At 43.5% G+C, this 14,070-nt stretch overlaps 1 protein-coding gene across 2 annotated transcripts in view; it reads left to right on the forward strand.

The window, feature by feature from the left end:
- The window catches only part of LOC138959224 (polycomb protein suz12-like), a 40,940-nt gene that overhangs the window by 1,220 nt on the left and 25,650 nt on the right, over window positions 1–14,070 (forward strand). For both annotated transcript variants that reach the window (XM_070330617.1, XM_070330619.1), the window contains exons 4-9: window positions 893–961; window positions 2,373–2,425; window positions 2,744–2,811; window positions 3,246–3,471; window positions 4,316–4,524; window positions 5,122–5,251. In XM_070330617.1, the coding sequence (XP_070186718.1) occupies window positions 893–961; window positions 2,373–2,425; window positions 2,744–2,811; window positions 3,246–3,471; window positions 4,316–4,524; window positions 5,122–5,251 (755 nt within the window). The remainder of the gene's footprint in view (window positions 1–892; window positions 962–2,372; window positions 2,426–2,743; window positions 2,812–3,245; window positions 3,472–4,315; window positions 4,525–5,121; window positions 5,252–14,070) is intronic.

Raw genomic sequence — 14,070 nt, forward strand, 5'->3', positions numbered from 1 at the left:
AGTTTTAGTCTCATAGTTTTATCTATCACTATCAATGCTTGTGATTCTGCTGCAAGTTACTGTCACTACATAGAAGTAGAACCTGAATCTTTTTAAACCGAAATACACAGGTTTTGTGGTATAGTTAGATGGCAGCAGGCATGGGAATTTCCCGCGTAATCACGGATTTCCGCAAAAAGGAAATTACATTTCAGCAAAAATAAAAAATTGTCCGCGGCAACAATTTTTTTGTCTCTCTATCCATAATTTGCTTACACGAGACGGGCGCAGTGGCGTGGTGGTAAGACTTCGGCCTCCTAATCGGGAGGTCGTGAGTTCGAATCCCGGTCGCTGCCGCCTGGTGGGTTAAGAGTGGAGATTTTTCCGATCTCCCAGGTCAACTTATGTGCAGACCTGCTATTGACTTAACCCCCTTCGTGTGTACACGCAAGCACAAGACCAAGTGCGCACGGAAAAGATCCTGTAATCCATGTCAGAGTTCGGTGGGTTATGGAAACACGAAAATACCCAGCATGCCTACCCAACGAAAGCGGAGTGAAGCTGACTATGCTCTCAGAGTATTGTTTGGGGAACCCAAATGGGCAAACGAGCTCACAGAAAATTCTGGAACGCTGAAGAAGAAGAAGCTTACACGAGAACTATCAAAATATTGGTCTAAAATGCTAAAATTCGTTTTCTTTCCGGGGGGCTTTGCCCCACTGGTCTCCCCAACGGGGCTCTGCCCCTGTACCCCGCCGGGGCCTGTGCGGCCCCTGGACCTCAGCCTATTTTCAGATTTTTTTCTATTTTGGAATTCCCATGCCTGGGCAGTAATACAGTGGATCTTTTTTCTAAAGCTGTTGATGATTCCAGAAATTAAGATTGTCTTTACTTGAGTGTTTTATTTTTTCAGGAGGACATTCAAAGTAGATTCCATCCTTGCTTCTGTTGCTGCTAAGCATCAGAAAGATCACCAAAACAGGTACCTTGTCTGTTTTACATTTTTAAGAAGTCCAGAGCACTAACAATAACATTAATTTTATTATCTGTGTATGCTAATATTGCTAACTGATCAAGTGGAACCTCCATTTAGATTTAAAGACCAGTATACTTCCTTACAGTGGAAACATTCAAATATCTTGGGGTTTCAATTGACAATAAGCTGACTTTTAGTGATCATGTTCATGCTGTTTATAAGAAAGCTCAGCAGCGACTTTTTCTTCTCAGGAAGCTTAAATATTTTAATGTCAATCAAAGTGTTATGGAACTTGTGTATCGCAGTTTGATTGAAAGCATACTGACTTTTAACATTGTGACATGGTATAGTTTCAAGTTTTATTTATTCCAATAAAACCCCGTGAGGGTACATGGAAAATTAAAAAACACAATAAAAACACATTTCATTCAACACCAAATAAAAGGAACTAATGGTACCACAAATGTTAAAAACAAAGCTAAACTCTACCGCATTGTTGCGACGGCTAGCAAGCTTGTTGGGCAACCCCAACGACAGCTGACCAGTCTCTACGAAGCTGCCATTAAGCGGAAAGCTCTCAAAATTGTCCGTGATCCGATCCATCCTCTCAACCCCTGTTTCGAAATTCTCCCTTCAGGTAAACGTTATAAGGTCCCTTTGGCACGCAAAAACCAGTTTAAAAAGTCATTCCTGCCTTCTGCAGTCACCATTTTAAATTCTTCTCGCATCACGTAGAGGCTGGTTGGCTGGGAAAAAAACCAAACAATGTGTACATGTGAAGGTGTGTGGGAAATATTTGTAATGTGATTACTCTGCTGTGAAACCCATCTCCTGTGATATGAGAGGGTAAATTCACATAGTGCAATATCATATTTGATTGTATCCCTTTTATGTTTTATGTTTTATGTGTGTTGTCCTATACAATTGTTGTTATAATCGTTTACAGGCAGGCAGGGTGTGCCGAAGAAAAATTTCCATTTTTATGTAATATTTTAATGGACAATAAGTGCTGTTATTGTTATTGTTATTGTTATTGTTACTTTTGAAACCCTTCTTTCGCATTTTTTGGTATTCTTTGAGCCTGTAAATTATCTGCATTTTAATACTCTCTTTTTTCGAGGCCTTATTTTTGAAGGTTTATTTAAAGGTCTAAAAATAGATGGACAACTGTATGTACTGTACGTGCCTTTGCAACCTAGGGTAACTGGAATTTCTGTTTGACTAATTGGATATAAAGATTTAATTCCCAGCTTTTGTGAGATAAGATGCTTTAGAAGTTATTGTTATTTACAGTATTTTAGTCGGATTGATCCACATTTTGCTTTTACTTTTGTTTCAGCTGGGCTTTTTTCTGTATAATTGTTTTTACAAATGGCAATTTTTTTAAATAACACTTTTCTCTTTCATCTTTCTACAGAAGCAAGCAGGATTCTTTGACTGTTAAATTCAATGGCTTTTTCAACCATGATGGTATGTACTTGCTTTCTAACGATTTCCTCGGTATTATGGTTGTGCTGGAGTTGTGTAATTAGATTTTTCTGTAATGAGATTTGAATCACTAAGAACTTCCTGGTTTCTAAGTATTATGTTAGGGAAGGGGTCTTGAAGATGCAAGTTTTTATGTTCTTGTAAAAAAGAATTACTTTCTGGTAACTGAAATGCATAGAAAGAAGTTTATGGATTTTACTGTAAGTTTCAGTTCACTTGTTGCCTGGTTTATACAATGACTATCAAATATGGGATAAATCTTACGAGACAGTTGTTAATGACTCTTTTTCAAATTTCCAGTTCAAACAGACGCAGAACATGCTGATGTAGAAATTCAGATACTGAAAAATGGCCACAGGAAGAGAAAGGTACCTATCCTGTTGTTTTAATTTTCAATTAAGCTAGTTGTTTTTTTGTTCTTGTGAGAGTTTTTTTTATGGTGGGATGTGGGAGTTGGTTCTGTTTTGTTTTCATGACATTTCACCTTCAGTCTATGCGAGTACACGCTGAGGCTGAACTATCAGTACCTAGTTCAGATCTCACCTTGTTTGAAATTCATGCACTTTTTTTTTAAAATCAAGTGAAGAGCTAACTCAGTTCAGTACTTTTCATATGTATATTTGATTAGTGTAAGATTTAAACAGCTATGGGTTTTTTTATAGCACAAAAGTAGTTGATGCCATATTTGTTATAATCTGGATCACGAACTTCAGGCAAATTTCCTGAATATTTCTGCTCTTTATTGATGATAAGGAGCAGTATTTGGCATGAAAAGTTAATGTTCCAAAAAAAATTCAAACAGTCTGCAGCCTCAACATGTGCCTCGCAAATCAGCCTGGGAAAGACCAGGATACCCATCAACCCTGCCTCATCATCATCGTCCCCGGATAACGGACCCATGATCACTCATAAGTTCACTCACACAAATGGCAGTCTTGCCCGTTCCGCGGGCCTGTTCGTCAAAGTCACCTGTCCTATGCGACACAACTTGCCAAACGGGTTATGCAATGGGGATTTACACAGTCATGGTGAGGCAAAGGTTGTATGTGGTCTGAATATACTCTTATCTGCAGCAAATGTATAGGTTGGTTGGTTCTTATGATTATGAATGGGGATCTAATTCTGTATGTGGGCTTTTGCTAGTATTACAAAAGAGGTTTGGTTGAGAAAATTGAGCGGGAAGGTAGGGGCGCATAAGCACTTACGAGACTAGCTTAGGACTTCTTGCGGTTTGTGAGGTTATGTCTCACGAGTGATTAATAGTGCACGAGCGCAATAACTGAATAAGACGTCCGCCTCCCATATGGATGGTTGAGCTTTCAAATCCTGGTTGTGTCTGGAGGGTTAAGGGTGGAGATTATTCTAATTTTTCACGTCAGCCCATGTGCAGACCTGCTTGTGCTTTATCCACCTTCGTGTGTACACACAAGCACAAGACCAACTATGCATGGAGTATGGTGGGTTATAGAACCACGAAAATACCAAGCCTGCATCTCCCGAAAACAAAGTATGGTGTGGGAAAACCTGGTCATATGGTTAAAACATGAGTGTATATATTGGGAGTTTCAGTCCATGAACACAGAAGAAGAAAAATAAATATTGCTGGGTTAATACCAATATTTGTCTCATTTTGCACAAAATCTACGACTTGTAGAAGATTATTAATTGAAGGAATGAACTAAATTTCTTGGTAAGAATGAAGAGAATGTAACCTGCGAAAAGTATGTTAAAGAGGAATCTGAATTTAGCTATTTTCAGGCATTAACTTTTTTCACTGCAATTTTCCAGTTCGTTTCCCCTTCTGACATTACACTAAGCAGACTCATTTGACTTTAGTTGTTTGGTCTGTCTCAATCCTGAATTTCTGTGCAGATGAACCCCCACAGAAGAGGAGGAAGAACGGCAGAGTTTCATTCCATGAAGAGGATCCCTTGTTGTTTGGGGCAGCCCTGAGGGTGTATGACCGCAATCAGCAGTGTCTGCTGGGCAATGGTCAGTACCAGGTGGTGCTCGCTGACCTCCAGCCTCTAGAGGCGCCCCCTGGGAGAGCGGCGTCTTGGCTTTCTGTGCAAGACACCCAGGTGAGTTTAATGGTGGAAGATCCATTCCTTACCTATATCAGGGGTTTGGTGGTTGTGGTCCGCTGTCATAATTGTGGGGTAGTGGAAACCAGAGGTAACATGGTATAATATTGGAGCTGTGGGGTGAGAACTTCTGTGCATGCATTCAATGTCACTTATTACTGAGGCAGAGGTCTGGTTTGGTACTGCGATTTTGTCGCTGCATGCTATCCCCAGGGATAACAGCCTGACTTTCATTGAAGGAATTCCTCAAGGAGAATAAGATCTACCAAATACCAACCAAAAGCAAAAACAGGTCTTTTTTCTCAGTTGAAGGTACATTCCTTCTTGTATTTAAGCAATCAAGTTCACCTCCACTGATCAGTTCATGTTTTTTAATGGGTTAAGAGCAAAAATAAATGTGTTGCATTGGGTTTTTAAGTGCACCATTCTTGTGCATGCGTGAGGTAAGCTGGCTCCCAGAATATTAATTTCAGTCTGATGTTTTCGCTTGTTTTATTTTGCCTCACAAACAATTCCTTGCAAGAGATTGCCGAAATCTTAGACTTAGATCTTTAGACATGACTCAACCTTGAAAATGTAAAGCCTTCTTTCCAGGCCCTGGAGCCCTTTGAGGTGTTTGACAAGCTCCCCACCATCAAGTTCAACCTGCGGTGGGACGAAGGTGGCAGCAACTCTCTGGCTTCCAATGGCAGCTCTTCTCCTAGACTTTCTAACCATTTATCAGGTATGTCATCTGAGATGGTGTGTATTTCTTTCGAATACATCACCTCAATTTAACTATTAGGAGTTACAGCAGTCCCTCTCATGAACGGACACCCTTGGGCCATAGCAAAACTGTCCGTACATTGCAGGTGTCCGGTCACGGGAGGGGTGACCACACCACCCCTCCCCCATACACTCACACGGAGACACACAAACAACAGGATTGAGTCTATGCTAATCACTTCTTGTGGCTACTAAACAATAACAATAAACTCCTAATACTTCTTTAAACGTTCGTTCTGTAAAAATGATTTGTATGAAAAGTGTTGAAAAGAAGAGATAAAATAAATCCTCAAGGCAGTGAACACACTCACCATGCACTGACATACGAAAGCAGCCACACAAACACAGCACAGAGGAGCGTGTGCAGATGCTTTGCAAGAATAAGCTTGAAAACCAGTTTGAATAAATAACAGCAGATAGAGCTGCATGTCATAATCATGTAATTTATTTTCTTCTTGTCTGGCTTTATTGACTGCATGTGGCATGGCAGTGACTTTTCACTCTTCAGTCAGAAATACACTGTACATAACCCATACAATCTCCCTCACTAATGCCTACCCCAAGCCGTGACAACTGATGCTTGGAAATTGTGTGGAAGAGTACACCTCTCTATTTCTCTCCAATGCTCTTCCTGCTGACATGCAGTGACACCGGACACCCCACAGAGTTTAGCCAGCTACCCCTCCACCCTCACCCCCCCCCCCCCGCCTCCCTCTCTCTCTCACTCCCTCCAGCCATGTACTGTTGGGCTGTGGCCAGATAGGTCAGCTCCAACTGTTCACTCAGAGCAAAACCAGTTGACTGTGTCGTAACTTTTGACACAGCAAGACAACTGAAGGGTTCACAGATTAGGCAACCGACTCACTGGTCAAGGCTGAGGGGAAACAAGAGTATCTTGTCAATGAAAGGGGTTACACACAGACACACGATGCTGAGAACTGTGGCCGGTTTTTCACTCTCTTTCGCTCAGGACCTTCATCGACTGTGGTTTCTGTTGTTTACGTCCAACAGACAAGAATAAAGAGCACAGTGCAGTTTCATGTTGGCATCTTCGCATGTACTCCACGCCTGACCAAAACTACCCCCCTCCTGATGGGTACAGGTGCACTCAAGTTACCAGTGACTGTGGTCACGCCATTGCGGCTGTGATCTTTGCACCAAGAGCCAGACTGCTCTGTTATCGATTTTGTTGTGGTGAAAATTTGACATGGTCTGTCCGTACATTGGAGGTATGACCTGCTGTTGGGACCGAAAATGAGTGTCCGTGTCCACGTTTTGCAGGTGTCCGTTTAAGGGGGGGCGAATATAAAAGGAAAACACTCCGTGCCGAGCAAATGTGTCCGTACATGTCAGGTGTCCGCTCACGCCGGGGGCCGTACATTGCAGGGACTGCTGTACCTTACTTACGAGTGCAAGACTGAGAAGCATCCTATGTTACAAGTACTAGATTGTAAACAAGGTCGCTAACTCTAGATACCATTTAGGGGAGTAGTCTCCCCTTGTCGGTAGTACCTCTCTGCACATGTGCCAATGCCCATAGTGCGGCAGCGTAGCAAAAGAATTGTGCATTTTGTTATACAAGCACCAAATTTGGCACAAATGTACATTGATATGTTGCGAACATTTTCAGATATTGGGCCACTTAAAATTCTCTCTATATGTCCGCCATATTGGATTTCAAAATGGCCGCCACTTGAAATCTACGTTTGCTATTATCTCTGGACATAATGCAGCTATTGACTTGATTCTGGTATCCAAATGTATGTTTTTGGGGGCAAGGAATCCAGTGGTACCAATTGCCACTTGGTATTGTCAAGTATTTGCCGCCATATTGGATTTCAAAATGGCTGCTTTACTTTACATGGCTGCTTTATGATCTACATTTGACATTGACTGCAGCAGCACTGTACATCCTGCAACACTGTGCCTACAAGCACTACTGTCTGGGAGAAACCAGGGATGCAGAGGACCTTCCCGAGTTTGAAGACTGGTGTTGCCAGAGAGGAGAAGACATCCCCTAGTTTCACTACTGGGCAACCGTGCTGGAACTAGAACTGTTGGTTCAAGTGTATGTGCGTTCTCTCAGGCAGGGATCGTTAATGATGTACCTTGATGCTCTGACAGAGCACTGGATCACACCCACTATGCACCTGAAGGACATGGCCGAACTCACCACCAAACACCCAGATGTATCCAGGAAATTCAGGGAAAGCCACTTCACCGTTCAGAAAACACAGAGAGTGTTCTCTTCAATCCCGATTGACCAGGCACATGAGCAGAATAATGGCTGCATCAAAGGAGACGGTGGAGCAGTTGGGCTCACTGACAACCCTAGTGCCCTACGTCGCTGGATAGTTGCGGGACCAGAAGTTGCCAGGGTGATCGAAGAATTCCAGGATGGGAACCAACACTGGAGACGGCAAACAGCAGACACACGTCATCATGATCAGACGCCAAGTGTACAGGCCTCATTTGTGAAAGATGTTTGCTCTCTCGTTGGTGTCATAGAGGAGATGGGCGACCCATTCGAGGAGGAGAGTCAGGATGTAGTCAAACTGGACACAAAGGAGATCGCAGGTCCTGCTGCCGTGGAGACCGTGATGAATGCCAAGAGGATTGGCCAAGAGCAGTTCAAGGCTTTCACCAGAGAGTGTCTGTTGGACAGAACAAAGGCAGTGGACGACCCCATTTCTCGTGTTCAGCATTTCCACTCCAAGAAGCCAGAGCAAAGGTCAGTAACAGCTCGCCTCCGTCAGGAATGATCGTGAACTCTTCGCACGCATGTACGTTGGCTGCCAGACGAGGGATGGAAACCTTGAGGAGTTCTTTCGTCACGAGAATCAGGCATGTCCTCCTGCATTGTCTGGTGGTGGAAGCCTCTGCACTGGTACCAAGAGTGATCTCCTCACATGCTTGGAAGAAGTCTCCGACGCAAAGACAGAGACTCCTGTCACAACCTGTTTTGTGCTTGATGGAGTAGCCATCGTCCAGATGCTGAAGCCGGCTGCATCAAAGACCTCTGAAGAGTATGCACAACAGATCGTCATCCCATATATATGTCCACGAAGCCGCAAACAGTGTCACGCCTGGCTTTGGTCTGGAATACTTACCTTGCTGATTCACTGAAAGGTAGTACACGTGCAAAGCGGGGACAAGGCGTGCGGACACGTGTGGTGGCTGCTGCAGCCATACCAGGAAACTGGCAGAACTTCCTACGAGTGGACAGCAACAAGACCGAGCTGTTCAGGTTCCTCTCAGCAGCTCTCATTCAATGGTTCGACCAGGAGGACAAGCAACTCATCATTACTGATGGAGAGGCAGTGCTCAGCAAGCCACTACTGCCAGATCTGACCTCACTCGCCCCATGTAACCATGAAGAAGCTGACAGTCTGATGTTGCTGCATGCATCTCACGCAGCCCAGCATGGACACCATGCAATACTCATCCGGACAACAGACACCGGTGATGTGGTGCTGGCAGTGTCCCTGGTACAGGAGTTGCAACCAGAAGACAAACTGTGGCTGGCATTCAGAACAGGCCAGCGTTTCCGATACCTAGCAGCACACGAAATAGCAGCTGGACTGGGACGAGAGAAGGCTCGTGCACTGCCAATGTTCCACGCTCTAACTGGATGCGACACTGTGTCTAGTTTTGCTAGACGTGGTAAGAAGACTGCGTGTGCAGTCTGGACGGTACTACCAGAACTCACTGAGGCGCTGCTGCTGCTGTCCTCTGCACCGTGTGACATACCAGATGATGCAATGCGCATGATCGAGAAGTTCGTGATCCTGTTGTATGATCGAACCAGCAAATGCACAGACATTGACAAGGCCAGGAGGAAAATCTTTGCAAGGAAGAACAATGTGCAGCTCATCCCTTCAACGAAGGCAGCTCTGGAGGAACATGTCACGAGGGCAGAGTATCAAGGTGGACATGTGTGGGGTCAGATACTGCTGCCAGCACCAGAGCTCCCTCCACCAACCAACTGGGGTTGGTCAAGGACTGGAGAAGGACAGTACACACCTTACTGGACCAGGCTACCTGAAGCAGCTCACAGCTGCATTTAGCTGGTTTCTTGCAAGTGCAAGAAAGGATGCGTGAGGCGCTGCAAGTGCAAAAAGGCTGCCCTTCAGTGCACAGCCCTCTCTGTGTGTGAAGGGGACTGCACATGACGATGAGTCAACAACATACATGTCCTTGTGGCAATGCTGAACTTGCTAACATCACACTGTTTATGTACACGTATCTTCAGTACCGGTACATACCTAGCCTCAAATACCAGACCATTGTAGAATGTCAGTATACACCTAGCCTCAAATACTGGACCATGTAGCATGTCAGTATTATACCTAAGACATTTACAGAACTAAGACATTCTTTTCAAAGTATTGTGTTGAATCCAATATTTGCCTAGCTAATTTCCAAATACAATTATATAACAGACTGTGATAGATAATATTAAGTTGAAATTGGTACCATTGGATTCCTTGCCCCCAAAAACATACATTTAGACACCAGAACCAAGTCATTAGCTCCATTATGTCCAGAGATAATAGCAAATGTAGATTTCAAGTGGCGGCCATTTTGAAATCCAATATGGCGGACATATAGAGAGAATTTCAAGTGGCCCAATATCTGAAAATGTTCACAACATATTAATGTACATCTGTGCCAAATTTGGTGCTTGTATAACAAAATGCACAATTCTTTTGAACATGTGGGCTAAGCCGCCCCACTACCATAATCCCCAGTTTCAATTTCTTGCTACGGGGAGCTAGACGTGTATATAGACCTTTCCCGTCTAAGAAGACTTCCTTCACAGGAACTTCAACATTCACCTTCAATCACGGTTTGGGCTTTCCTTTTTTAAGGGCGATTACTACGCCCGTATACATTCATCACATTGAACAACGTAACGAACCGTGAAAATGAAAGTGAAACGGCTTAAAAATGTAACAAAGTTACTTAGTCATAAGTAGAAGGTACTTCAATGATACCTTGTTGACACACAGAGCCTAACAGGCTCCGTTACTAGTCTTTTAAAACTAGTGAACATGCAATTGAACGACAATTATTCTTCACTCAGTCGTTACGAATGTCGAACAGATATTTACAGCGGTTGGCCGGTTCCACTGGCGCAATAGAACTCCGCGAACGATAACTTACCTTGCCGCTTTCAATGGAAAGCAACGGCAGGTCACCCTACACATCAATGTAGGAATACGAACAAGACCTTCAACTTCGCAATTACCCGGAAGTTTTTTGCGTTTTAACAGCATTTATATCGACTACAGCGAGGTTTGCCATGTGCGTTATCCCAACCGGAAGCGCGAGCATTTCCGATCCGAATTTTTAGGCTTATGGGATACCGCGTACAAAGTACCGAGCGCCCGCGAAGGTTACATACGGCGTATGAATACTTCGGTCATTACAAACTGCGATGACTTTTGCGGGCAGCGTAGCTACGGAACGCAGTACGCTTGAACGCTGATAGAACTGAAAGCGGTTGTATCGAAGAATAACAACAACAAACCTCACCCGCTTGGAAAAAAAACATCCACCAAACACTGAGATTGAGATATGCGCCTCCGGGAGTATTACGGAGGGAACTTCCTTTACTCTCAGAGAAAGGCAAGTAATTCTCTCTCCTATGTTTCTGGGAAACGGTGTTTTTCTGCGGTTGGCAGACTATGGTTTTGGTATTTTTATCACATGATCATGGTGGACTCAGCAGAGACCACGTGGTGGTACTTCTTCAGATTGGATAAATAAATTTTTTTTACCAACTTTAACTTGATTAACTTGTATGCGTGCATACATACACATTTAAAAAAAATAAAAAACAAAACAAAAATAATAATAATAATAAAAAATTTAAAAAAACACAGGATGGGACATCTTTATTGGGATATAATCCTTTTCTTGGAAAAGGGTATCAAAGAAGTCAGTTGATCTTACAAATTCCATTTTCATGGAGAGTGTTTAAATCAGCTATCTGAGTGGTAAAAGATTAAACTTATGGATAAACTCAAGTGTTTACACTTTGAGATTTACACTCAGCTAAAATCTGTTGATACCACAGTGCCAGGAGACAGCTCTTCAAATTCAAATAGAACAGGCTGCACATATATACTTATGTTCTGTTCCAGTGCACAACAATTGATGTACATTACACTTTGAATGGCATGTTATGAATAATATACAGTTGAAACCATGCCTTAGGGGCATGAATAAACTTGGTTGTTAACACATGAGTGTAATTACACTCAGCTGAGTTTTCACAACATGCAAGATCGAGCAAGGCTCTGAATAATACTCACAGGTGAGCTTCCTATAATGTTGTCATGCCTCTACTTATTCCTGGTTCGTAGGCAAAACCTAAGCCTTTGACCTTTAACAAGGCCACATCTCCACTGTTGTCACCTAATCCTACGACTAGGTCTCAGAAGTAGACAACAGGATCTAACAATAAGAGCTCGCCCATAAATAACACTGGCTCTTGTCAGGTTCATACAAGGGATACAATGTTTATCATTCCATATTATGGAAAATATAACATATTTGCTAAACGGATGTTGTTACAACACACAATTAACTCTGCCTCCTGGACAGAGCGGCTACTCTCATGAGAAAGGTACTGAATAAACTCTTGGCACAACCATGCCGTTATCGGTACGAGGGGGAATTAAGTCATATTGACATCTATCTATATATATATATACGACTTGTGTCTGTCTGTCTGTCTGTCTGTGTGTGTGTGTGTGTGTGTGTCCGGGATGCCAAGCCAAAGTTCTCGATCGATCTTTTTCAAATTTGGAGGCCGTATTCAGCTACATCCCGGACACAACCTCATCGATGAGATATTTCAACACGTGCTCTCAGCGCGCAGCGCTGAACCGATAGTGACCCATATATAAATACACTAAAGGAATACCCGGCTTCGCCGGGGTGAATCGCGAGACAGAGACAGACAGCATGGCGGTTCACCACAATCACCTTTGAAGGCGACGTCCTCTCAAACGGGATTGAGAATTTTTAGAGCTTATTTCTAAGCCCTATTTTATCAGTTCTGCAGTATTTTTGTGTTCTACCCAACACATTCTAGTTATGAAAGGTAAGGACTTCAACTAATATTGGTAAAAAAAATGACATTTGGAACAAAACTAAGGTGAATGTCGCAACACAGAAACGAAATGCTTGAACCACTTTCGGTTCCTGTGACATGACATGAATCTGCACTGTTTGGCCTTTTCTGCCGGCAAAACCCGTCTGACCCAAAATAACTACACAAAACACAATTCGTCAGAGTTTGCTGTATTTGTTGAAAGTTCCTGTTGCGTTCAGATTACCCATTTTAAGTACTTGATGAATGTCGAACATCGACGATCAGAGGATACGAAAACTTCTTGGCTGCTTTGTTCCGCTAAACTTCGCGCTTTGAGAGACTGTTTGCACTCGATATCCTTCCGACACTACATTGTCGCCATCCGCGGTGTGTAAGTTTGTGACAAAGCTTTGCAGGCTCGACAATTAAGTAAAAACCATCTTCAGTCGTAACGTAGGTCAGGAAACGACGCCATGAGTTTCAGCAAATGATATGATTCTGGTGTTTTCTGTGAATATTTGGCTGTGATTCAAAGGACTATTTTCTTGTTCGAACTTCCTGTGCGCCAAAGAGCTAAAAATAGCCGTGATGTGGCAAAGTCATGGAGCATATTGCTGTCCGATGTTCGCGCGTCGAGTCCGGATACGATGCGTTACGACATTCATAATTTTTTGTTCGAAGCCCGTAACTTCAAATTCAGCGTGAGTTTTTGCAAAGATGTGTTGCTACGTCCAATACTGAACTCCTGACTGTCGATTGCAGTAAATTTGTTGGTGTTTGCATGTTTGCATTTAGCCATGAGACTGAACATATTGTTGATCACGAAAGTCGTGTAACGCTTCGGCGATCCGGAAACGGCCGAACTTCGCAATTGAAAAGCACACAAAAACAACACCAACGTATAGAAACCATTTTTATTGACATACAACAATGCTTTAATGTCTCAGGAATAGATTCAGATGAAAAAAGTCGTGGTAGAAATAATTTTAATTTACTTTTTCATGATTTCAAATGTGTCACCCCTACTCACTCTCACTGGACCACCATTTCTGAGAATGACCCATATACGTAGACATTACCAAACAGACAATGTCGGGCGATCTGGGGGAATACCTCCAGAAAGCACAGGAAGAGACAGGCTTCCTTTTCGCCCTGATAACTCCCAGGATTGTTGCGACAGCTTATGACAGACCCTCCAGCTGTCAGGCAAGACGTCCACTGGGCGTAACATGAGTAGAATCTCCCTGAGGTGGCTACAGCCTCGTCTGCAACCTCTCCCTTGAGGTGACCCCGAAACACGGCTGTTGACAGGACTGGGCCCCTCCCACCACTATCTTTGCCAGGGATCCCCATCATGATGGTGGCTTCATGCATATTGACTACCAGTGTTCAGTGCTGCAAACTGCCTGTAGCGATGCATCAGCACCGGAAGGACAGCTCCCGCCCCCCATTGCCTGTCTACCACCTCCTGACGGACTGAGGAAGACCTAATGTTTAACGCTCTTGGAACTAGACCAACACTTCACGCCTGACCATATTCAGCAGTGCCCGGCTACACAGAAGTCTGGGAGTGTGAGGAGAATGCCTAGAGCCTCCTAGTTATCTTCATCACCTGGAATGGAGAGCAAATGGTTAGAGGCTACAACCTTCACAGCGGGGAGCCGCCCTACCAG

The sequence above is a fragment of the Littorina saxatilis genome, linkage group LG2 (genome assembly GCF_037325665.1).
Source record: "Littorina saxatilis isolate snail1 linkage group LG2, US_GU_Lsax_2.0, whole genome shotgun sequence".
In the NCBI taxonomy this organism is placed as follows: domain Eukaryota; kingdom Metazoa; phylum Mollusca; class Gastropoda; order Littorinimorpha; family Littorinidae; genus Littorina; species Littorina saxatilis.